This window comes from Oncorhynchus mykiss, chromosome 1 (assembly GCF_057628025.1).
Source record: "Oncorhynchus mykiss isolate SJ-2025 chromosome 1, ASM5762802v1, whole genome shotgun sequence".
NCBI lineage: Eukaryota > Metazoa > Chordata > Actinopteri > Salmoniformes > Salmonidae > Oncorhynchus > Oncorhynchus mykiss.
Window position 1 is genome coordinate 49,580,600 of NC_143022.1, and position 26,622 is coordinate 49,607,221.

Genomic DNA, 26,622 nt, shown 5'->3' on the forward strand with positions numbered 1-26,622 from the left:
GGGTTCGCATACTTTTTCTTGCCACTGTACCTATCCATTTAGTACAATCAAGGTATGCCAATTCACATCTATTTACAAAGAAATACAACAAATCACAAGTTCGTTGTATTGAATGAAGAACACATAGTTGTTAAAGAACTCTGTTTGGGGCTGAGAAATTCAATGGCAGTACAGTACTCCCCTGAAAAAGCAAATGCCTTTTGTATGTTTTTGTCAGTTTCCCAGCACATGTAAGGATGTTTAGTTTTAAGTGTGGTAAAAATAAAACATAAAATAAGTTAACTTGATATTACAATCTTAGTTTAGAAACAAACATTAGAAAAGTGCAGCAAGCATTTTGTGAGGAGTTTTACTTCCACGTATAAACTGGAGTTTGGGTCATTTAGTCAGCTGTGAACATTACAGTTGTGTGTATTTATACTATGACATAGAATCAGTAGTGTAAAAGGCAATGGCAAGCATTATACTAAGTAAAAACATAGGCTGTAGTTGAGGGTCACTCTATCTATCATTCAGTAGTATACAATCAGAACAAATCTATCTTGTTTGCTGCTGCTGGCTAAAAATATTAATTTCCAAAGGAATCAAGTCAAAGGCTCTGAAGTCTATGTTCACAGATAGTTCTGAATATGTTCACAAATCCGAGGAACCCATTTCATGTAGCAAATTAACAACCGGCAAGAAGCAGAATATGGAAGACCAGTGCTTTTTCTAATTCCCATAAGGAACACACAAAGCGTTAAGCGTTCCAAAATACGGTAAGAGATAATATTAATTAATAACACGGAACAAAAAAACGGCTGCGCGTGTGCGCCATCGTGCATACATTTATTTTGCCCCCCCACACCAAACGCGATCACGACACGCAGGTTAAAATATCAAAACAAACTCTGAACCAATTACATTAATTTGGGGACAGGTCGAAAAGCATTAAACATGTATGGCAATTTAGCTAGTTCGCTTGCACTTGCTAGCTAACGTTAATTTGTCCTATTTAGCTAGCTTGCTGTTGCTAGCTAATTTGTCCTGGGATATAAACTTTGAGTTGTTATTTTACCTGAAATGCACAAGGACCTCTACTCCGACAATTAATCCACACATAAAACGGCCAACTGAATCGTTTCTAGTCATCTCTCCTCCTTCCAGGCTTTCTCATCTTTGAACTTATATGGTGATCGCATCTAAACTTTCATTGTATTACCACGATAACCGGCAACAAAGTTTGTCTTTCAATCACCCACGCGGGTATAACCAATGAGGAGATGGCACGTGGGTACCTGCTTCTATAAACCAATGAGGAGATGGGAGAGGCAGGACTTTCAGCGCGATCTGCGTCAGAAATAGGAATGACTTCTATTTTAGACAGCCCTTGGCAACACAGACACTCGTTGGCGCGCGCGAGCAGTGTGGGTGCAATAATTGAATAAAATGGATTTCTAAATTTATTTTGCAACGCTCGCGCACGCGACGTGTCCGGTCTGGTCAGCATGTAAGGAACACATTTCTCCCTATAAGGCACAGTGATACACAGTAAATCTCAGGTCAAAACCAAAATACTGCCAATGTTGAAAAGTTACAGAAAAGGCACAAATAGTTCCTTCGGGAATATGAAGTCCGTTTCAAAACGTGATACTGTTGGCATTAGCTTGTACTTGACGACTTAGTAGAAAAAGAGAAGAAAAACATTTGCAAGTGGCCCATGCATCAAAACGCAGGCAATTCCACTTAGCAGTAAAGAAATGGATATGAGTCTCAGGTGACCAAAGACCAGACAAGGGGCTCCACTAAAAGGAACGGACCATGTCATCATACAGTGACAGAATATACAAAAAGAAACATACTTCAGAAGGCAAAAAAAGTTTAAGACTTCCCAGAGAGAATGTTGGAAGATTTGTCAGGCCATTCTTCGATTGGACTGATCTCGATGGGGTCGAACTGGGGGAAGACCACAAAACACAGCCTCTGTGCCACGTAGGTTGCTGACTCTGTGAGAAAACAGAGCCCACTTTTAGCATCACATCAAGGTGTCTGACCAGACAACTAAAATATGATTCCTTTTAAATGCCATATACAGTGCCTTGCGAAAGTATTCGGCCCCCTTGAACTTTGCGACCTTTTGCCACATTTCAGGCTTCAAACATAAAGATATAAAAGTGTATTTTTTGTGAAGAATCAACAACAAGTGGGACACAATCATGAAGTGGAACGACATTTATTGGATATTTCAAACTTTTTTAACAAATCAAAAACTGAAAAATTGGGCGTGCAAAATTATTCAGCCCCCTTAAGTTAATACTTTGTAGCCTGAAATGTGGCAAAAGGTTGCAAAGTTCAAGGGGGCCGAATACTTTCGCAAGGCACTGTATTTGGGTCTACTGAAATAAAGAATGGTTTGATACTTGTCATATACAGTATACAGGGTTTAGGGACGTTGGATAATATTAAACACTCGGTTGAATTTGAATTCAGAAATTCAGACACTTTTGGGGAAAAGTAAGAGCCCGTGATTATTAAGACAAACATGTATTTGCAGGATTGAAGAGGACACCCACCGATGAAGTCATAGATACACTTTGGCTTTGATTTCCAGTGCACCCCCAGGAAATAGACTGGTACACCAGTGAGCATGATGACCAGCCCAACACCACACACCACTGGCTCAGAGTACAGACTGAAGCCCAGCAACATGGCCCAGAACATCAGGTAGGTGACAGGGACAAGGAGGTTTACCTGATGAGCAGGGATGAGAACAGATTAATTTTTATAATAGAGAGAGTGTCACGTGCCGCTCCACCTTTCAATGAATAGGAAACGGAAAGGCTCTGGAGCAACGAACCACCCTTGCTGTCTCTGCCTGGCCGGTTCCCCTCTTTCCACTGGGATTCTCTGCCTCTAACCCTATTACAGGGGCTGAGTCACTGGCTTTACTGGGGCTCTCTCATGCCGTCCCTGGAGGAGGTGCGTCACCTGAGTGGGTTGAGTCACTGATGTGGTCATCCTGTCTGGGTTGGCGCCCCCCCCCCCCCCCCTTAAGTTGTGCCGTGGCGGAGGTCTTTGTGGGCTATACTCAGCCTTGTCTCAGGATGGTAAGTTGGTGGTTGAAGATATCCCTCTAGTGGTGTGGGGGCTGTGCTTTGGCAAAGTGGGTGGGGTTATATCCTTCCTGTTTGGCCCTGTCCGGGGGTGTCCTCGGAGTGGGCCACAGTGTCTCCTGACCCCTCCTGTCTCAGCCTCCAGTATTTATGCTGCAGTAGTTTATGTGTCGGGGGGCTAGGGTCAGTTTGTTATATCTGGAGTACTTCTCCTGTCCTATTCGGTGTCCTGTGTGAATCTAAGTGTGCGTTCTCTAATTCTCTCCTTCTCTCTTTCTCTCTCTCGGAGGACCTGAGCCCTAGGACCATGCCCCAGGACTACCTGACATGATGACTCCTTGCTGTCCCCAGTCCACCTGGCTGTGCTGCTGCTCCAGTTTCAACTGTTCTGCCTTATTATTATTCGACCATGCTGATCATTTATGAACATTTGAACATCTTGGCCATGTTCTGTTATAATCTCCACCCGGCACAGCCAGAAGAGGACTGGCCATCCCACATATGCTCTCTCTAATTCTCTCTTTCTTTCTCTCTCTCGGAGGACCTGAGCCCTAGGACCATGCCCCAGGAATACCTGACATGATGACTCCTTGCTGTCCCCAGTCCACCTGACTGTGCTGCTGCTCCAGTTTCAACTATTCTGCCTTATTATTATTCGACCATGCTGGTCATTTATGAACATTTGAACATCTTGGCCATGTTCTGTTATAATCTCCACCCGGCACAGCCAGAAGAGGACTGGCCACCCCACATAGCCTGGTTCCTCTCTAGGTTTCTTCCTAGGTTTTGGCCTTTCTAGGGAGTTTTTCCTAGCCACCGTGCTTCTTCACCTGCATTGCTTGCTGTTTGGGGTTTTAGGCTGGGTTTCTGTACAGCACTTTGAGATATCAGCTGATGTACGAAGGGCTATATAAAATAAATTTGATTGATTGATTGAATGAATAAGTAGGTGAGAACAGGTTCAATGTATTGCTGTAGTTTGCTCTTATTTGTCAATTACTGTGTCAATCATTTATCTCTAATGCAAACTAGCACAAACTGACATCCTGCTATATAAAAACAGTTGTAAACTTTACAGAAATGTCAGAGGGCCCATGATTGAACCATGAGCGGAGTAATAATACCTTAATTGGTCTGTAAAGTTTGGGCTTCTTCCATCGGTAGTAGAGCAGGCCTGCGATGGTGACTCCATAGGAGAGGTAGTTGATGAAGGACACATAGTTGATCAGGTTGTGTGTCTCTCCTATACACAGGATTACAATGGTGGCAGTACACTGCAAGACAAAGAGAGAGAGAAAGGGAGTGAGAGAGATAAATAGACAAGAGACAGACAGGGGGAAGGAGGAGAGAGAAGAGAGGTGAGGACAACTGATATATACCTGAGTGAGGTATAGAATACAGAGGAAGCCTACCGTAGACAGTGGTTAAGGGCTGTAACAGGGGCATTGAGTTGGCCACTGAGTGTGCACTAGAAATAGTAGAATAGAATAGTAGAAATTAAGTATTTGTTTCTTACACAGCAGAGGAGAGCTGGGATGGGGGTGCAGTTCTTAAAGTGGATCATGGCCAGCAAGCTGGGTAGATGTCCCTCTCTGGCCCCAGAGAAACACAATCTAGAAAGACCCATAAAAATATAGAGGACGTAAAGACCCATGTACAATCATTTAACGAAATTTAAAAACATGCATGCACCTCCGTTTCCAGGACGTATCTCAATCCAAAGGCAGCATCCTTGTGGATTGTGACACGGCCTAGAGGACATTCCCAGGGTTGAGCTCCTCAACTCTATTCCACATCAGGTAACAACATCAGGTATCCAAAATGGCGTAGCGGTCAGACGTCTTTGTCTTGTCTTGTCCCATGTGCATATATATTTTTCTTTGCATTCTTTTTAATATTTTTCCTAAACCTCAACTTCAAAATACTCTCCTGCAACCCGCCTCACCCAATGTAGTGTGGATCAGTTTTTTTTTCCTAAAGTATTTCTATTTACCTCTGAACTAGAATACCTTAACTGAAGCTAGCTAGCTAACTAGCTACAAGCTATCAGTCAGCTAACCACTGCTAGCGGTCATCAGCTAACCTTTAGCTCGGAAAGCTCTCGCCAGTTCGTACAACGCGTTTCAAACCAGAGCATACCGGACCTATTTTTCTCTCCATATCCCTAATTTCCTTCCACAAACTCTGAACCTTTTCATCTGGATCATCACAGCTAGCTAACCGCAACCCGGGTTGACTACTCCTGGCTAAAGTTTTTGTCCCGGAGCTAGCACCAACTAGCCTGGGGCTAGCCCATGCTAGACCCATCTCCCGGCTCACTCCTGGGCTACAATATCCGGACCCCTTCTACTGCAGGTACGGGGCACGGAACCCCACCGTTCCTCTACGACTGGAATGCTGACATAATCTGCCCGAGGATTCCAACAGGCCCCTCAGGCGCAACGTCCGCTGAAGGCCCATTCTGCTAACCAGCTAGCTACCTAGAGCTACTTGGAACCCTACTAACTCCACGACTGGTCTATCGACGTCACCGCACGAAGAGGCAAAAACAGACTTACCCCCATCGCGACGTCCCCCAAAGGCTAACTTGCTAGCCCTGGTCAACTAACTGCTAGCTTGACTGCCCCGGTCTGCTAACTGCTAGCCCCTGCTAACTGTTTGCTTGCTAAACCGGTCTGCAAACTGCTAGCTTTCCAGACCCAGTCTGCTAACTGCTAGCTTGTTTATCCCCGGCCTACTAACTGTTAGCGTGTTAGCATCGGCCTGCTAACTGTCTGAATCGCCGTGTCCCCAGTCAGCCCAACCACTCACTGGACCCATATGTTCACTTGGCTACGCATGCCTCTCTCTAATATCAATATGCCTCATCCATTACTGTCCTGGTTAGTGATTACTGTCTTATTTCACTGTAGAGCCTCTAGCCCTGCTCAATATGTCTTAACCAACCATGTTGTCCCACCTCCTACATATGCGATGGCATCACCTGGTTTAAATGTCTCTAGAGACTATATCTCTCTCTCATCATTACTCAATGCCTAGGTTTACCTCCAATGTACTCACATCCTACCATACCTTTGTCTGTACACTATGCCTTGAATCTATGCTATCGTGCCCAGAAACCTGCTCCTTTTACTCTCTGTTCCGAACGTGCTAGACGGCCAGTTCTTATAGCATTTAGCCGTACCCTTATCCTACTTCTCCTCTGTTCCTCTGGTGATGTAGAGGTTAATCCAGGTCCTGCAGTGCCTAGCTCCACTCACACTCCCCAAGTGCTCTCATTTGTTGACTTCTGTAACCGTAAAAGCCTTGGTTTCATGCATGTTAACATTAGAAGCCTACTCCCTAAGTTTATTTTACTCACTGCTTTAGTACACTCTGCTAAACCGGATGTCTTAGCCGTGTCTGAATCCTGGCATAGGAAAACAACCAAAAAATCTCCATCGCTAACTAACATTTTCCGCCAAGATAGAACTGCCAAAGGGGGCGGTGTCGCAATCTACTGCAAAGATAGCCTGCAGAGTTCTGTATTACTATCCAAGTCTGTACCCAAACAATTTGAGCTTCTACTTCTAAAAATTCACCTTTCCAGAAACAAGTCTCTCACTGTTGCCGATTGCTATAGACCTCCCTCTGCCCCCAGCCGTGCCCTCGATACCATATGTGAATTGATTGCCCCCCATCTATCTTCTGAGCTCGTGCTACTAGGTGACCTAAACATGCTTAACACCCCGGCCATCCTACAATCCAAGCTTGATGCCCTCAATCTCACACAAATTGTCAATGAACCTACCAAGTACAACTCCAAATCTGTAAACACGGGCACCCTCATAGATGTCATCCTAACTAACTCGCCCTCCAAATACACCTCTGCTGTTTTCAATCAAAATCTCAGCGATCACTGCCTCACTACCTGCATCCGTAATGGGTCTGCGACCAAACGACCACCCCTCATCACTGTCAAAAGCTCCCTAAAACACTTCTGCGAGCAGGCCTTTCTAATCGACCTGGCTGGGGTATCCTGGAATGACATTGACCTCATCCCGTCAGTAGATGATGCCTGGCTATTCTTTAAAAGTGCCTTCCTCACCATCTTAAATAAGCATGCCCCATTCATGCCCCATGCCCCAAAAACATTCTGGGGCGTTCTGCATTAGCATCGAACAGCCCCCATGATATGCAACTTTTTGGGGAAGTTAGGAACAAATATACACAGGCAGTTAGGGAAGCTAAGGCTTTTTCACACAGAAATTTGCATCATGAAGTACTAACTCAAAAAAGTTTTGGGACACTGTAAAGTCACTGTAAAGAGTCACTGTAAAGAGAATAAGAGCACCTCCTCCCAGCTGCCCACTGCTCTGAGGCTAGGAAACACTGTCACCACTGATAAATCCACTATAATCGATCATTTCAATAAGCATTTCTCTACAGCTGGCCATGCTTTCCACCTGGCTACCCCAGTCAACTGCCCGGCACACTCCACAGCAACCCGCCAAAGCCCCCACCAGTTCTCCGTTACCCAAATCCAGATAGCTGATGTTCTGAAATAGCTGCAAAATCTGGACCCCTACAAATCAGCCGGGCTAGACAATCTGGAACCTCTCTTTCTAAAATTACCTGCCAAATTGTTGCAACCCCTATTACTGGCCTGTTCAACCTCTTTCGTATTTTCTGAGATTCCCAAAGATTGGAAAGCTGCCGCGGTCATCCCCCTCTTCAAAGAGGGAGACACTAGACCCAAACAGACGTACAGTGGGGAGAGCAAGTATTTGATACACTGCCGATTTTGCAGGTTTTCCTACTTACAAAGCATGTAGAGGTCTGTAATTTGTATCATAGGTACACTTCAACTGTGAGAGACGGAATCTAAAACAAAAATCCAGAAAACCACATTGTATGATTTTTAAGTAATTAATTTGCATTTTATTGCATGACATAAGTATTTGATCACCTACCAACCAGTAAGAATTCCGGCTCTCACAGACCTGTTAGTTTTTCTTTAAGAATCCCTCCTGTTCTCCACTCATTACCTGTATTAACTGCACCTGTTTGAAATCATTACCTGTATAAAAGACACCTGTCCACACACTCAGTCAAACAGACTCCAACCTCTCGTCAATGGCCAAGACTAGAGAGCTGTGTAAGGACATCAGAGATAAAATTGTAGACCTGCACAAGGCTGGGATGGGCTACAGGACAATAATCAAGCAGCTTGGTGAGAAGGCAACAACTGTTGGCGCAATTATTAGAAAGTGGAAGAAGTTCAAGAGACAGTCAATCACCCTCGGTCTGGGGCTCCATGCACGATCTCACCTCGTGGGGCATCAATGATCATGAGGAAGGTGAGGAATCAGCTCAGAATTACACGGCAGGACCTGGTCAATGACCTGAAGAGAGCTGGGACCACAGTCTCAAAGATCCTTTAGTAACACACTACGCCGTCATGGATTAAAATCCTGCAGCGCATGCAAGGTCCCTCTGCTCAAGCCAGCGCATGTCCAGGCCCGTCTGAAGTTTGCCAATGACCATCTGGATGATCCAGAGGAGGAATGGGAGAAGGTCATGTGGTCTGATAAGACAAAAAATGAGTTTTTTGGTCTAAACTCCACTCGCCATGTTTGAAGGAAGAAGAAGGATGAGTACAACCCGAAGAACACCATCCCAACCGTGAAGCATGGAGGTGGAAACATCATTCTTTGGGGATGCTTTTCTGCAAAGGGGACAGGACGACTATACCGTATTGAGCGGAGGAAGGATGGGGCCATGTATTGCGAGATCTTGGCCAACAACCTCCTTCCCTCAGTAAGAGCATTGAAGATGGGTCGTGGCTGGGTCTTCCAGCATGACAATGACCCGAAACACACAGCCAGGGCAACTAAGGAGTGGCTCCGTAAGAAGCATCTCAAGGTCCTGGAGTGGCCTAGCTAGTCTCCAGACCTGAACCCAATAGAACATCTTTGGAGGGAGCTGAAAGTCTGTAATGCCCAGCGACAGCCCCGAAACCTGAAAGATCTGGAGAAGGTCTGTATGGAGGAGTGGGCCAAAATCCCTGATGCAGTGTGTGCAAACCTGGTCAAGAACTACAGGAAACATATGATCTCTGTAATAGCAAACAAAGGTTTCTGTACCAAATATTAAGTTCTGCTTTCTGATGTATCAAATACGTATGTCATGCAATAAAATGCTAATTCATTATTTAAAAATCATACAATGTGATTTTCTGGATTTTTGTTTGATATTCCGTCTCTCACAGTTGAAGTGTACCTATGATGAAAATTAGACCTCTACATGCTTTGTAAGTAGGAAAACCTGCAAAATCGGCTGTGTATCAAATAATTGTTCTCCCCACTGTATATCTATCCTACCCTGTCTTTCTAAGGTCTTCGAAAGCCAAGTTAACAAACAGATTACCGACCATTTCGAATCCCACCGTACCTTCTCCGCTATGCAATCTCGTTTCAGAGCTGGTCATGGGTGCACCTCAGCCCCGCTCAAGGTCCTAAACAACATCATAACCGCCATCGATAAGAGACATTACTGTGCAGCCATATTCATCGACCTGGCCAAGGCTTTCGACTCTGTCAATCACCACATTCTTATTGGCAGACTCGACAGCCTTGGTTTCTCAAATGATTGCCTCGTCTGGTTTACCAACTACTTCTCTGATAGAGTTCAGTGTGTCAAATCCCTCCGATTTGTCCAGACCTCTGGCAGTCTCTATGGGGTTGCCACAGGGTTCAGTCCTTGGGCCGACTCTCTTCTCTGTATACATCAATGTTCTCATTCCAGACTCACATTCAGCATTTCCAATCCAAAATTAAATCTAGAATTGGCTTCCTATATCGCAACAAAGCATCCTTCACTCATACTGCCAAACATACCCTTGTAAAACTGACCATCCTACCGATCCTCGACTTCGGTGATGTCATCTATAAAATAGCCTCCAACACTCTACTCAACAAACTGGATGCAGTCTATCACAGTGCCATCTGTTTTGTCACCAAAGCCCCATACACTACCCACCATTGCGACCTGTACGCTCTCGTTGGTTGGCCCTCGCTTCATACTCGTCGCCAAACCCACTGGCTACAGGTTATCTACAAGTCTCTGCTTGGTAAAGCCCCGCCTTATCTCAGCTCACTGGTCACCATAGCAGCACCCACTCGTAGCACACGCTACAGCAGGTATCTCACTGGTCACCCCCAAAGATAATTCCTCCTTTGGTCGTCTTTCCTTCCAGTTCTCTGCTGCCAATGACTGTAACAAACTGCAAAAATCTCTGAAGCTGGAGACTCATATCTCCCTCACTAGCGTTATGCGCCAGCTGTCAGAGCAGCTCACAGATCACTGCACCTGTACATAGCCCATCTATCTACCTACCTCATCCCCACACTGTATTTATTTATCTTGCTCCTTTGCACCCCAGTATCTCTACCTGCACATTCATCTTCTGCACATCTACCATTCCAGTGTTTTAATTGCTATATTGTAATTACTTCGCCACCATGGCCTATTTATTGCCTTAAATCCCTTATCTTACCTAATTTACACTCACTGTATATAGACTTTTTTGTTTTCATTTGTTCTACTGTTTTATTGACTGTTTTGTTTATTCCATGTGTAACTCTGTGTTGTTGTATGTGTCGAAGTGATATGCTTTATCTTGGCCAGGTCGCAGTTGCAAATGAGAACTTGTTCTCAACTAGCCTACCTGGTTAAATAAAGGTGGAACATTTAAAAAAGAAAATGCAAGCAGTAGAATCAGATTTTTTTTTTTTTTTAAGATAAAAATACACCTTATTGAACAGCAGGGACTGTGAAGCAACGCAAACATAGACACAGACACATGCATACACACACATACACATGGGTTTTGTGTTGTGGTTTTGGAGTAGGAGACCGAGGGCACACAGTGTGTTGTGAAATCTGTTATAAATGTATTGTAATTAGCTGCCTTGGCAGCAGCTAATCGGGATCCAAAATACCTTGAGGAGGTGAAGAGGTAGCCGTTGATGCCTCCGAACGTGGACAAGGCTACCGAGATGGGCATAATGACAGAGAACATCCCCAGGAGCTTCTCTCCAAACGTCTGCAGCAGCACAAGGTTTATACATTTAGGACAAAAAACAAGCCTTGAATAGCTCAATGCAGAGAAAGTATTTTTAATAAATGAATGGCATCTTTATGTGAACATGCATTGAGTTGAACATTCATTAAAAGGTCAATACATCAAATAATGACACCATTAAAGTACAGTACTCCAGGCAATATTTGTCATGTTGCAAAGCAAAGCGAACAGCGTTACTCACGACGGCCACAGCGTTGGAAGAGAGCAGCTCCTCGGGTGACATGGCGGAGAAGTAGGCGATGTTGGTGAGCGTGTACACAAAGGTCACCAATGGGATTGAGATGTAAATGGCACGAGGTAGGTTCCTGATGAGGTAATCCACATGGTGCAAAGCCTACTGATGAGTTTGTCCACAAACTACTGATGAGTTCATCCACAAGGTACACAAACTACTGATGAGGTAATCCACACGGTATAAAAACTACTGATAAAGACATCCACAAGGTACACAAACTACTGATGAGGTAATCCACATGGTACACAAATGACTGATGAGGTCATCCACAAGGTACACAAAGTACTGATGAGGTAATCCACATAGCATACAAACCATGCAATCAACACAGTCTCATAAATCATGCATGGTTGGGGAAGTAAGAAGGCAGCTGACATGCAATATACATTATATATACACAAAAGTATGTAGGCACACCTTCAAATTATTGGATTTGGCTATTTCAGCCACACCTGTTTCTGCCCTGCCCTAGCTTCATGAAATGGATTTCCATGGCCAAGCAGCCTAAGATCACCATGCGCAATGTCAAGTGTCGGCTGGAGTGGTGTAAAGCTCGCTGCCATTGGACTCTGGAGCAGTAGGTGCACGTTCTCTGGAGTGATGAATCACGCTCCACTATCTGGCAGTCCGACGGCTGAATCTGTGTTTGCCGGATGCCAGGAGAACGCTACCTACCCCGAAGCATGACAACTGTAAAGTTTGGTGGAGGAGGAATAATGGTCTGGGGCTGTTTTTCATTGTTTGATTAGGCCTATTCCAGTGAAGGAAAATCTAAACACTACAGCATACAATAACATTCTAGATGATTCTGTGCTTCCAAGTTTGTGACAACAGTTTGGGGAAGGCCCTTTCCTGTTTCAGCATAAAAATTCCCCTGTGCACAAAGCGAGGTTCATACAGAAATGGTTTGATCGGTGTGGAAGAACCTGAATGGTCTGCAATTGACTGGGCTGAATGGAAGCAAGTCCCCACAACAATGTTCCAACATCTAGTGGAAAGCCTTCCCAGACGAGTGGAGGATGTTATAGCAGCAAAGAGGGTACCAACTCCATAATAATGGCCATGATTTTGTAATGAGTGGTTCGACGAGCAGGTGCCCACATACTTTTGGTCATGTAGTGTACTTTATCTTGTGTATATAAAAAAATATAACTCTTTATATATATTTATTTGCATTATATCACTTACATTTCTTATCAATATTTTAATTGATATACCACCGCAAGATCACAACATACAACTGTGCATCGCCCCACAATGCTTGCTTTCATGCCGGACTGGTTATACAGTACACAGCATTGGATAGATAATTGCGAATAGAATAGAATGCAAAGTAAAATAATGTTTGGTGAACCAGAAGCTCACCGTCGCGGTTCAACCACTTCCTCTGTGACATAGTTCAGGAAGTTCCATCCACTGAAGGCGAAAGAGGCCTGGAGGAAAGCCAGAGCGACCTGCCCAACTGAGGGAGTCCTGCTGAACTCAAAAGCCACATGAGGCGTCAGTCCCTCGTAGTTGCCTGAAGGGATACAAATTCCCCATCAATGTCGAGGTGATGTTTTAGGGAAATAGCATGATAGCCTCTTTGATCAATAAAAACTGGTAAATATTACAGACGTGCAAGTTCCTATTGGTTTGTTGAAGGTGCTACTAACCTTCGGCACCTGGATCATGTTCAGTAGGCATGTGTGGAAGAAAGCAGTCCGAAACTGGGAGGTATTATCTGAACTTGCTAAATAAGAAACCCTCATTTTCGCTTTCAGTCGCAAAACGTCTTGCTACAGTGTGCGCTAATGAAAATCATTCTACAGAGAAGGTGAGTGTGTGTCTCACCCTTGCAGATCTGCACCAGGCCGACCACTATGATGAGACCCAGGGCCGCCAGCTTCCCCACCGTGAACACATCTTGGATCCTGGTGGCCAGACGCACACTAGAGCAGTTCACCCAGGTCAGGAACACTGCAAACACACATGCACACACACAATACTTTTAAGCGTTTCATTGAGAAAACAAAATACTATTTAAACCCTAAACCCAAGTTATGTACAATCCTAGGGGTGGGCACATTGTTTCACCTCATCCATCACTGTCATTGGCTCGCCTCTCTCTCTCATGGTGGCCTGGCTCTCCCAGACAAAGGGGAGCTGTCAAGGCCACCAAAACAAACCGCTTCCAACGCAACAGAACAAAACCCAGAAAGGAAAGGTGGGCAGGTCCCTGAAGGGGTGGGCAGAAAGCTCACATTTTCTCCAGGTCATTGGCATCCAGTTCCCCAAAAACAAGTGTGAATAATGTCCTCTAAAAGCAGGGATTACGCGCGAAAAAAAAACCCTGTTGTTTCACCTCATGGGTCATAACGCTGTTGGCTTGTTGGCTTTTCTGCGGCTCACTCATAGTACATTTTGCTCACTCATGGTACAATGGGGTTTTTGTGTGTTTTTTTTCTCTACTTAAGAGGGTTCATTGGAGGTACAGTGCAGGTACTCTTGGGCTTGGTTCCAAGTAATTAGTAATAGTAGCACGACCACATGGTCAATAGAATGAGGGATGCAACCCAGTGAAAAGCAACACACAAATCACAGGCGACAAAATTGGCTCGAACTTCAACAAATGGGACAGACACTGTTCAGATCAAGTGCTACCCAGCAAAAGCAGACACCTGCTCACGTTAGAAGTTCAGAATGAGAAAGTGTAGGCTATATAGAAATAATTATTGAACTAAATAATGAGGGTTTCTATCGTCTTAATGAAGGTGTAGATTTCATCTCACATTCCAGTGTTCCAGCTTGTACACAGGGCTGCATGGGATTTCTGTTAACGCGACTCCATTTTAGGTATTATGCTAGGAGCCGATTGTGGATTTGACAGCTCTAACGCAGTTCCACCTCCGACCCTGCCAAAGCAACTGCTATGCCGATGTCTGCTAAAGTGGATCTGATTGAATAGAGCCCTAAGTACAAGTTTCCTCAGGTTTACAGAACTGGCTGCAGTGATGTCATTCTGACGTCTTTATGGCATGACGGTCAGGTTGGTTGTAAAATTATGTTTTTTGATATCTTTTAAGCGAACCAATAAATAAGTCTACAACCAGATAAAAATCAAATATTCTGGAAAAAGAACTGAAAAAGAATTAGGAAGCAGAAAGTTAGGTCACCCTGACATCCCATGGCCTAATTTCACCACAGGAATCGTTTGTCCATTGGGATGATTTCCTACATCCTTCAGAAACTCTACACTTCATCGGTCTTTGTTTCCCTAACTTCACTGCCCACTCCTTCCTCCTGTCCCTCCCTTCCAATTTCTATTTGACACACCTATGCATTGTTTTTATATTCCTGTCTCCAACTCTGAAAGTTTTAAAGGGCTTCCAGGCAATGGTTATGCAAGAGATATTTCACTCTGTTGTACCAGATAAACTTGAGGTCGAAAGAAACGCACACATCTGTTTAGGCGAGGTGCTGGCTAGCGGAGTGGAACACTTGAAAAAGGGAAGGAGAGGCACGCCCTCTAGGAGCTCAGGTGCAATCATTTAATAACCTAATAACTAACGTTTCGACAGACAAACTGTCTTCATCAGGGTATATTCAAATCAAATCAAATTTTATTTGTCACATACACATGGTTAGCAGATGTTAATGCGAGTGTAGCGAAATGCTTGTGCTTCTAGTTCCGACAATGCAGTAATAACAAGTAATCTAACTAACAATTCCAAAACTACTGTCTTGTACACAGTGTAAGGGGATAAAGAATATGTACATAAGGATATATGAATGAGTGATGGTACAGAGCAGCATAGGCAAGATACAGTAGATGGTATCGAGTACAGTATATACATATGAGATGAGTATGTAAACAAAGTGGCATAGTTAAAGTGGCTAGTGATACATGTATTACATAAGGATACAGTCGATGATATAGAGTACAGTATATACGTATGCATATGAGATGAATAATGTAGGGTAAGTAACATTATATAAGGTAGCATTGTTTAAAGTGGCTAGTGATATATTTACATAATTTCCCATCAATTCCCATTATTAAAGTGGCTGGAGTTGAGTCAGTGTCAGTGTGTTGGCAGCAGCCACTCAGTGTTAGTGGTGGCTGTTTAACAGTCTGATGGCCTTGAGATAGAAGCTGTTTTTCAGTCTCTCGGTCCCAGCTTTGATGCACCTGTACTGACCTCGCCTTCTGGATGATAGCAGGGTGAACAGGCAGTGGCTCGGGTGGTTGATGTCCTTGATGATCTTTATGGCCTTCCTGTGACATCGGGTGGTGTAGGTGTCCTGGAGGGCAGGTAGTTTGCCCCCGGTGATGCGTTGTGCAGACCTCACTACCCTCTGGAGAGCCTTACGGTTGAGGGCGGAGCAGTTGCCGTACCAGGCGGTGATACAGCCCGCCAGGATGCTCTCGATTGTGCATCTGTAGAAGTTTGTGAGTGCTTTTGGTGACAAGCCGAATTTCTTCAGCCTCCTGAGGTTGAAGAGGCGCTGCTGCGCCTTCTTCACAATGCTGTCTGTGTGAGTGGACCAATTCAGTTTGTCTGTGATGTGTATGCCGAGGAACTTAAAACTTGCTACCCTCTCCACTACTGTTCCATCAATGTGGATAGGGGGGTGTTCCCTCTGCTGTTTCCTGAAGTCCACAATCATCTCCTTAGTTTTGTTGACGTTGAGTGTGAGGTTATTTTCCTGACACCACACTCCGAGGGCCCTCACCTCCTCCCTGTAGGCCGTCTCGTCGTTGTTGGTAATCAAGCCTACCACTGTTGTGTCGTCCGCAAACTTGATGATTGAGTTGGAGGCGTGCGTGGCCACGCAGTCGTGGGTGAACAGGGAGTACAGGAGAGGGCTCAGAACGCACCCTTGTGGGGCCCCAGTGTTGAGGATCAGCGGGGAGGAGATGTTGTTGCCTACCCTCACCACCTGGGGGCGGCCCGTCAGGAAGTCCAGTACCCAGTTGCACAGGGCGGGGTCGAGACCCAGGGTCTCGAGCTTGATGACGAGCTTGGAGGGTACTATGGTGTTGAATGCCGAGCTGTAGTCAATGAACAGCATTCTCACATAGGTATTCCTCTTGTCCAGATGGGTTAGGGCAGTGTGCAGTGTGGTTGAGATTGCATCGTCTGTGGACCTATTTGGGCGGTAAGCAAATTGGAGTGGGTCTAGGGTGTCAGGTAGGGTGGAGGTGATATGGTCCTTGACTAGTCTCTCAAAGCACTTCATGATGACGGAAGTGAGTGCTACGGGGCGGTAGTCGTTTAGCTCAGTTACCTTAGCTTTCTTGGGAACAGGAACAATGGTGGCCCTCTTGAAGCATGTGGGAACAGCAGACTGGTATAGGGATTGATTGAATATGTCCGTAAACACACCGGCCAGCTGGTCTGCGCATGCTCTGAGGGCGCGGCTGGGGATGCCGTCTGGGCCTGCAGCCTTGCGAGGGTTAACACGTTTAAATGTCTTACTCACCTCGGCTGCAGTGAAGGAGAGACCGCAAGTTTTCGTTGCAGGCCGTGTCAGTGGCACTGTATTGTCCTCAAAGCGGGCAAAAAAGTTATTTAGTCTGCCTGGGAGCAGGACATCCTGGTCCGTGACTGGGCTGGATTTCTTCCTGTAGTCCGTGATTGACTGTAGACCCTGCCACATGCCTCTTGTGTCTGAGCCGTTGAATTGAGATTCTACTTTGTCTCTGTACTGACGCTTAGCTTGTTTGATAGCCTTGCGGAGGGAATAGCTGCACTGTTTGTATTCGGTCATGTTACCAGACACCTTGCCCTGATTAAAAGCAGTGGTTCGCGCTTTCAGTTTCACGCGAATGCTGCCATCAATCCACGGTTTCTGGTTAGGGAATGTTTTAATCGTTGCTATGGGAACGACATCTTCAACGCACGTTCTAATGAACTCGCACACCGAATCAGCGTATTCGTCAATGTTGTTGTCTGACGCAATACGAAACATGTCCCAGTCCACGTGATGGAAGCAGTCTTGGAGTGTGGAGTCAGCTTGGTCGGACCAGCGTTGGACAGACCTCAGCGTGGGAGCCTCTTGTTTTAGTTTCTGTCTGTAGGCAGGGATCAACAAAATGGAGTCGTGGTCAGCGACTCCATTTTAACAAACACTGCGCGTCACTAGTTTATATAGTGTCAAAGGACACACAGAGGTGTCTGTAATCATGGCCGGGTGTGGCTTGATATCATTGGTTAATTTACAGATATAAATAGAACCTATAAAAAACAGAAATGGATAGCATACGATCATAGATACAATTTGGCTACATAAGCCTGCAAACATTTACATTGAATAGTAAAATCACATGAATAGCTTCAGATCAAAGTCTACCTTGAGACCGAAGGGAGCAAGGGTCTTTAAATTAAAGATCCAGTCAGCCTCTCGTTTTCACAATGAATTGTTGAGGTCACCCCCTCTCCTAGAGAGGGTAACGTGTTCGAAGCCGATATAACGTAGGGACGAAATCGAGTGGTTCCACTCGATTTACACTTGTAATTACACTTGTAATTTCCATCTAGTAGAGGCGCAAATAGACGTTGTGCAGGGGTATTTTGGGGTGGTAAATCAGAGTTTACCAATTGTTCTCTGAGGTTTCTGCCCCGCGAGAATACAAACAAAGGAAGGCTCGAAAACACATGACTGATACTGTCATCGGATCTTAGAATGTGCCAATGTTAGTCAACGATTCCCTTAATGAATTTCTTCCGAGTACACTGAATAGCGGGTTGTAAAAACGCAAGAATGCTTCTTTTTGCGAGATCCCAATCAAAGGAAAAATAATGTTTTCCATTGAGCTTATTTCAGCCATTACCAGGGTGTGTTTGACAGATCATTTGACAGGTGGTAACTTTAACGGGAAAAAATGACAGGTACAAGAAAGACTATGATCCAGTCGCAGGAGTAAAATGAAAGCAATCAATCTAGCGAGATTAATGTGACAAGTGGATTTTGGAACCCCTCATACACCGGAAATATATGTCTGAAAAAGACAAATTCTCAGGTGGGATGCACAGTATATCTTTTTGGGGTTACCTTAATGTTAATTTAACACATTTCCTTTACATAAGTGAGTTCAGGCACAGGAACATGGTACTTACAGAGACAGACTGTTGACAGCAGGCGTGTGGCCATGTAGGGAGGGACACAGTCGGGGAATACAGGCTGAAGGACATAGTTAGAGAAGGTGAGGGCGATGACAGCCAGGGTTGTGGGGTACATGATGAGCACCGCACTCCACAGGAGGAGAAACCTGGGAAGGGAGAGAAACAGTAAAATATCTTTGGTCCAACTTTGTGTTTTTTAATGAACAATTTGTTTATCGCATAAACTGAACAGTCAATTGAACATTCAACCAACTCTTCTGACCCCCAATACCAAGCAAATCCAACCTCGTGCTGTTTCATAATAAGCTTACAAACTTACACATTGCATGAGAGGTACCTACCCAACAAGGCCTCCGAAAATTTCTGTGACGTAGGAGTAGTCCCCTCCTGACTTGGGGATGGTGACCCCCAGCTCAGCATAGCAGAGGGAACCCAGGGCAGCTATGCAGCCCCCTAGTACCCACACAATCAGTGCTAGACCCACTGAACCCGAGTGCTCTAGAACCCCCTTAGGAGAGATGAAGATTCCAGAACCAATTATGTTCCCTGTGGAGAGGGAGAAGGTATTACTAGAATACACACACAAAACAAGCAAAATGGAAATATTGCTAAAAATAATATGACTATTATAAAATCTTCCTATTTGCATGTACATCTTTACACTGTAACTGTATCATGTGTTAATCAGTTATGTTGAAAAGGTTTGGGAAACAATAAAGCAGAAGAACTTTAGCTGGACTGTTTAGATATATTGGTGTGTTGAAAGGGAGGGATGTGATATCATCTGCTCTGTACACTTCCCCCTGAGCGAGCTGGGGGTTGCTTGCCACAGCCCGTTTTGCGCTAAGAAAAAACCCCGAAACGACATAGCTTTCTCTCTTCAAATATACGTGACAAAAATAAACCTTCTCTGATGATCATCGCAAATTAACAACATCATCCATAGAGGACTTCAGAAATGGAACAATCATGCTGTTGATGTGAGCGAACAGATCAAGCAGTCACACGGTAGGAAGTGATACCATTAAACCCAAGAGGCTTCAACATCAACCACACGCATTGTTGAAGTAATACAATGATCTGGGTTCCAATATGGCTGTACCATGTCCAAGGGTGTATCAGAAATGGCACCCTGTTGAAAAGTAGTGGCATTATGAAATAGGGTGCAATTTCAGATGCAGATCAAGAGTATCCCAACCAACACATTCAGGGTAGTAGCACAGCAGAAGGTAGCCAAGTGGCACAGACCTTAATTACATGACTAGACATACGTAAATTGTTTACTTATAACTGTCGAGCTCAGTCAAGTCGCTCTTGGGAATTCAATTCAACTCATCTATTACATTATTTCTAGACTGTACCGGCTTTCCCTTTGGTGTGTGACCCTGTCAGAAATGCTGAGACTGGGAGTAAAGCCTGGTCTCATAGAATAGACGTAACATAGTGAAAGTAAATAAGTTTGGTGTGATTACATAACACAGAAGGCTACTTAAGGGAAAAACTAAAGTAGGGTGGTTGGACGGGTGTTAATGCGAGCATCTAGCAACCCAAAGGTTGCATGTTCGAATCTCATCATGGACAACTTTAGTATTTTAGCTAATTAACACATTTGCAACTGCTTACTACTCTTAGCTACTATGAAACTATTTAGCATGTTAGCTAACCCTTCCCCTAACCTTAAGCCTAACCTTAACCACTAGCTTAGTTAACACTAATCCCCTAGCTAACGTTAGCATTATCCACCTAGCCAATGTTAGCCACAACAAATTGGAATTGGTAACATATAATATTTTTGCAAATTCTTAACATATTATGCAAATTCTAATTTGTAACATATCATACAAAATGGATAAGGGATGGATTAACATTTACAGAATGGGTACCTGGAGGAAAATGGGGCACGGTCATGCTTTTTTAATTTCAGTCAAGGGGAGGATTTAGTTTTTTTTTTCATCTAGTCCAGAGGAGGGTCATGTCATTTGTAATTGATGAAATTTCAATATTTCTCCGTCTTTTAGAATTCATGGCTTATTAGGCTACATATCGATGTGTGCCCGATGCCGCCCCTCAGCTCTGATTCTCAGCTGGGCACGCATAAATAGCCTTCAAGTGCGCCTAAAGGCTATTTAGTGTGGTCTCAATCAAATGATCCATAGACTGTAGACTATAGGCTGCGAAGTGCATGCTCGGAGAAGCACAGAGCAAAGTCATATTTCTAAGATAGCTGCTGGGATGGTGTAAATACAACTAGGCTGCATTACACACTGCAATGGATATACCCTGAGCCCCGGCCTGCTCTGCTCTTGCTGATCAAAAACTGTTTTGTGTGCTGTGCTGTGTAGGTCTATAGTGGCAATTCAGGAGGAGAGTCAAAGGCTTCTTCCGTTTATTTTGTATTAGGCCTAGTCCAAATAATGCGCAATATTGCGTGTGGACTAGCCTATAGCCTATGGTCAACTTTGATAGCTTGCTACTACTATAATAGATTTAATTAAAAACAGTACATTTATTGCCCATGATGTTTTTATCAGAGTTATTACCACAAGACGCTACAGATGGTAGTGCGTACGGCCCAGTACATCACTGGGGCTAAGCTTCCTGCCATCCAGGACCTCTACTAGGCAGTGTCAGAGGAAGGCCCTAAAAATAGTCAAAGACTCCAGCCACCCAAATCATGGACTGTTCCTCTAAGCTACCACACGGTAAGTGATACCGGAGCGCCAAGTCTAGGTCCAAAAGGCTCCTGAACAGCTTCTACCCCCAATCTATTAGACTGCTAAACAGTTATGGCTACCCGGACTGTTTGCATTGACCCCCTTTTTCACGCCTCTACTACTAGCTAATTATTATCTATGCATAGTGAGTTTACCCCTACCTACATGTACATATTACCTCAATTACCTCGACTAACCTGTACACCTGCACATTGACTTGGTACCGTTACCCCCTGTATATAGCCTTACTATTGTTATTTTATTGTGTTACTTGTTTAGTATTGATTATTTTTGTATAATTTTTTTTTACTATAGTTTATTTTAAAAACATATTTTTTAGCAAATATTTTCGTACTTACTTTTACAAAATTCTGCATCGTTGGTTAAGGACTTGTAAGTAAGCATTTTACGGTAAGGTACACCTGCTGTATTCTTCACATGTGACAAATAAGATTTGATTTGATTTGATATTGACCTCACAATAAGTCAGATTCAAGTAACTTACATTGTGGTGCTGAAACTTGAAGCAGCGGCCGCAGCACAATCAGTTGGAAATGGACAGCTCATGGTGCTGAAAGTAGGCAAATTCGAGTAGGCATAATTCATTTAAACCATCTTCATTTTAATTAGACTTTACTAACAACAAGAGGGCTTTGTGTTGGAACCTTTTTCTTCCTATTGAAGAAATAAGAGGTACAAAATTAGGCTATAGGCTGCTATATCCATAGATTTGTCGGTCAATTCCTCCACCCACCATGCACTCTTTAAATAGCCTACTTCTATGTCAGTGAAGGGCTGCTAGGCTAGGTTAAAACCAAGGCTGCGTTTCAAACTCATAAAAGACATACCCTCGTCCACTTATCCTTGCCTTATGGCCTTGGGGGAATGCCTGCGGCCATATTTGTCGTCGGTCCAAGTGATTAGCCAAGCAAGGGAAGTTTGCAACGTAAACCCCTCATCCCTCGTTTGCGAGTGTACAATTATGTTCACTTCGGGACCTGAAACGCCCCATAATTCAATCCGCGACAATTGCACATCCGCTAAGAAACATCCGCCAACACTTAAAACCTCAACGTCAATATGGAGTAAACATATAAGTAAAAACAAATGTAAATAAGTTAGAAATTGTGCTACTAATGCACAAACACCTCTCGTAAAAGTAATTATGTTTTTGTTTGGTTAGCTTTTGGAAATCGTAGAAATAAAAAAATTTCCTTCTTCAGAAGTTCCAGCTAGGCAGGCTAACGTTAGTCAGCTAATTCATTTGCTAGCTATCACAGAGTAGGCATATATTAATAAATATATAGTTAATATAAGTAGACATGCAATCATAATTGACTGTAGCGCATATAAAGCACCCACAAGCTACCAGTGGCTGAAAACACGAATTTCCGGGCAAGGGCGGTCCATTTAAAATTAATTCCTTCCTCCCTCGCCCCTTGCCCTGCAAGTGTAAACTCGTCAGACGTCATGATATGTCATCAGAAGCATCCATCTAATTTGAGGGGAGAGGGTGTGTCAGTTAAGTGTTTGGAATGCAGCCCAAGACTCAAATTAAGGGTGTATGAGAGGGTATGCCATACGCTGCATTTAGACGAGGGATGCAAAAAACGTCATACCAGTCGGCATAGCGGGACAAGAAAGCAAGAAAGATGTTTAATGCAAAAGCAAGCCAGCACGACGGTATGCGTTACCATTTGGATTTCAGTAAACAAACATTGCAAATAAACATATGGCAGAAAACAACGCTACGGAAGACGGCAAAGGTTGAAATATTTGGACGGCAAGTCCCATGTACCGTGGCGGCTGAAAGCATTCACGGACAGCCTCAACGCATTTACTATCGTTCCCTGATCAAAAACAATGACATGCGGTTTGCCGTCAACTGCCTACCTCGTGCCATCTAAACGCAGCAATAAGGTTACATTTTATTAAAGAAGATTTTGAAGAAAATAAAACAGATCCGATTATATAAAGTGATCTACAGTATAACAGTGCTTTGGTCCATGATGCTTTATGCTGCATACAAGCTGTAAAATACCCGGCAAAGACGTGACTTGGATGCATATCGGGATATCATTGTTTAGTTTGTTTGACATTCAGAGGCTGAGCTACAACCATCTATAGCAAGGAGACAAAAAATGGACTTATCTTGGGATTAAAACTTTTTTTAAAAATATTTTATTTAACTAGGCAAGTCAGTTAAGAACAAATTCTTATTTTCAATGACGCCTAGGAACCTGCCTTGTTCAGGGGCAGAACGACAGATTTTTACCTTGTCAGTTCGGGGATTCGATCTTGCAATCTTCCGGTTACTAGTCAGACCCATTGAGTTTTTACACATTTTGTTTTACGTTACAGCCTTTTTCTAAAATGGTAAAAACAAGTAAAAACTGGTTTTGAGGATTTTTTTCAACTGGATTAAAAATAAATACAGAAATACCTTATTTACATAAGTATTCAGACCCTTTGCTATGAGACTTGAAATTGAGCTCAGATGCATTCTGTTTCCATTGATCATCCTTGAGATGTTTCTACAACTAGATTGGTGTCCATCTGGGGTAAATTCAATTGATTGGACATGATTTGGAAAGGTACACACTTGTCTACATAAGGTCCCACAGTTGACAGTGCATGTCAGAGCAAAAACTAAGCCATGAGGTTGAAGGAATTGTCCGTAGAGCTCCGAGACAGGATTGTGTTGAGGCGCAGATCTGGGGAAGGGTACCAAAATAATTCTGCAGCATCAAAGCTCACCAAGAACACAGTGTCCACCATTCTTCAATGGAAGAAGTTTGGAACCACCAAGACCTCCTCACATCTTCCTAGAGCTTGCTGCCCGGCCAAACTGAGCAATCGGGGGAGAAGGGAGGTGACTAAGGCCCGCTTGGAGTTTGTCAAAAGGCACATAAAGGTCTCAGACCATGAGAAACAAAATTCTCTGGTCTGATGAAACCAAGATTGAACTCTTTGGCCTGAATGCCAAGTGTCACGTCTGGAAGAAACCAGTCACCATCCCTACGGTGAAGCATGGTGGTGGCAGTATCATGCTGTGGGGATCATTTTCAGTAGCAGGGACTGGGAGATTAATCAGGATCGAGGGAAAGATGAACAGAGCAAAGTACAAAGAGATCCTTGATGAAAACCTGCCTCAGAACACTCAGGACCTCAGACTGGGGCAAAGGTTCACCTTCCAACAGGACAATGACCCTAAGCACACAGCCAAGACCATGCAGGATTGGCTCAGCAGCCAGAGCCCGGACTTGAACCCAATCTAACATCTCTGGAGAGACCTGAAAATACAGTGCCTTGCGAAAGTATTTGGCCCCCTTGAACTTTGCGACCTTTTGCCACATTTCAGGCTTCAAACATAAAGATATAAAACTGTGTTTTTTGTGAAGAATCAACAACAAGTGGGACACAATCATGAAGTGGAACGACATTTATTGGATATTTCAAACTTTTTTAACAAATCAAAAACAGAAAAATTGGGCATGCAAAATTATTCAGCCCCTTTACTTTCAGTGCAGCAAACTCTCCAGAAGTTCAGTGAGGATCTCTGAATGATCCAATGTTGACCTAAATGACTAATGATGATAAATACAATCCACCTGTGTGTAATCAAGTCTCCGTATAAATGCACCTGCACTGTGATAGTCTCAGAGGTCCGTTAAAAGCGCAGAGAGCATCATGAAGAACAAGGAACACACCAGGCAGGTCCGAGATACTGTTGTGAAGAAGTTTAAAGCCGGATTTGGATATAAAAATATTTCCCAAGCTTTAAACATCCCAAGGAGCACTGTGCAAGCGATAATATTGAAATGGAAGGAGTATCAGACCACTGCAAATCTACCAAGACCTGGCCGTCCCTCTAAACTTTCAGCTCATACAAGGAGAAGACTGATCAGAGATGCAGCCAAGAGGCCCATGATCACTCTGGATGAACTGCAGAGATCTACAGCTGAGGTGGGAGACTCAGTCCATAGGACAACAATCAGTCGTATATTGCACAAATCTGGCCTTTATGGAAGAGTGGCAAGAAGAAAGCCATTTCTTAAAGATATCCATAAAAAGTGTCGTTTAAAGTTTGCCACAAGCCACCTGGGAGACACACCAAACATGTGGAAGAAGGTGCTCTGGTCAGATGAAACCAAAATTGAACTTTTTGGCAACAATGCAAAACGTTATGTTTGGCGTAAAAGCAACACAGCTGAACACACCATCCCCACTGTCAAACATGGTGGTGGCAGCATCATGGTTTGGGCCTGCTTTTCTTCAGCAGGGACAGGGAAGATGGTTAAAATTGATGGGAAGATGGATGGAGCCAAATACAGGACCATTCTGGAAGAAAACCTGATGGAGTCTGCAAAAGACCTGAGACTGGGACGGAGATTTGTCTTCCAACAAGACAATGATCCAAAACATAAAGCAAAATCTACAATGGAATGGTTCAAAAATAAACATATCCAGGTGTTAGAATGGCCAAGTCAAAGTCCAGACCTGAATCCAATCGAGAATCTGTGGAAAGAACTGAAAACTGCTGTTCACAAATGCTCTCCATCCAACCTCACTGAGCTCGAGCTGTTTTGCAAGGAGGAATGGGAAAAAAATTCAGTCTCTCGATGTGCAAAACTGATAGAGACATACCCCAAGTGACTTACAGCTGTAATCGCAGCAAAAGGTGGCGCTACAAAGTATTAACTTAAGGGGGCTGAATAATTTTGCACGCCCAATTTTTCAGTTTTTGATTTGTTAAAACAGTTTGAAATATCCAATAAATGTCGTTCCACTTCATGATTGTGTCCCACTTGTTGTTGATTCTTCACAAAAAAATACAGTTTTATATCTTTATGTTTGAAGCCTGAAATGTGGCAAAAGGTCGCAAAGTTCAAGGGGGCCGAATACTTTCGCAAGGCACTGTAGCTGTGCAGCAATGCTTCCCATCCAACCTGACAGAGCTTGAGAGGATCTGCAGAGAAGAATGGGAGAAACTCCCCAAATCAGGTGTTCCACGCTTGTAGCGTCATAGCCAAGACTTGAGGCTGTAATCAATGCCAAAGGTGCTTCCACAAAGTGCTGAGTAAAGGGTCTAAATACTTATGTGATATATCCAGGGTTTTTTTTTAAATGAATTTGCAAAATAATTTAAAAAATAAAAGGTTTTTGGCTTTGTCATTATGGGGTATTGTGTGTAGATTGATTAAGGGGGAAAAACAATTTAATCAATTTTAGAATTAGGCTATAATGTAACAAAATTTGTAAAAAGTCAAGGGGTCTGAATAGTTTCAGAATGCACTGTAATCTAATTATGTCAATATCACTTGCTTAAGCTAGTCACTTTCTGTGC

General features: G+C 43.7%; 1 protein-coding gene across 1 annotated transcript in view; it reads right to left on the reverse strand.

The window, feature by feature from the left end:
* Positions 1-335: 335 nt before the first annotated feature.
* The window catches only part of LOC110524148 (asc-type amino acid transporter 1), a 28,283-nt gene continuing 1,996 nt past the window's right edge, over positions 336-26,622 (reverse strand). Inside the window, exons 2-11 of the mRNA XM_021603531.3 lie at positions 18,903-19,107; positions 18,556-18,707; positions 13,286-13,411; positions 12,818-12,971; positions 11,399-11,522; positions 11,075-11,178; positions 4,609-4,705; positions 4,217-4,366; positions 2,553-2,730; positions 336-1,985 (exon numbers count right to left, since the gene is read on the reverse strand). Coding sequence (XP_021459206.2) covers positions 1,861-1,985; positions 2,553-2,730; positions 4,217-4,366; positions 4,609-4,705; positions 11,075-11,178; positions 11,399-11,522; positions 12,818-12,971; positions 13,286-13,411; positions 18,556-18,707; positions 18,903-19,107 — 1,415 coding nt within the window. The 3' untranslated portion in view covers positions 336-1,860. The remainder of the gene's footprint in view (positions 1,986-2,552; positions 2,731-4,216; positions 4,367-4,608; positions 4,706-11,074; positions 11,179-11,398; positions 11,523-12,817; positions 12,972-13,285; positions 13,412-18,555; positions 18,708-18,902; positions 19,108-26,622) is intronic.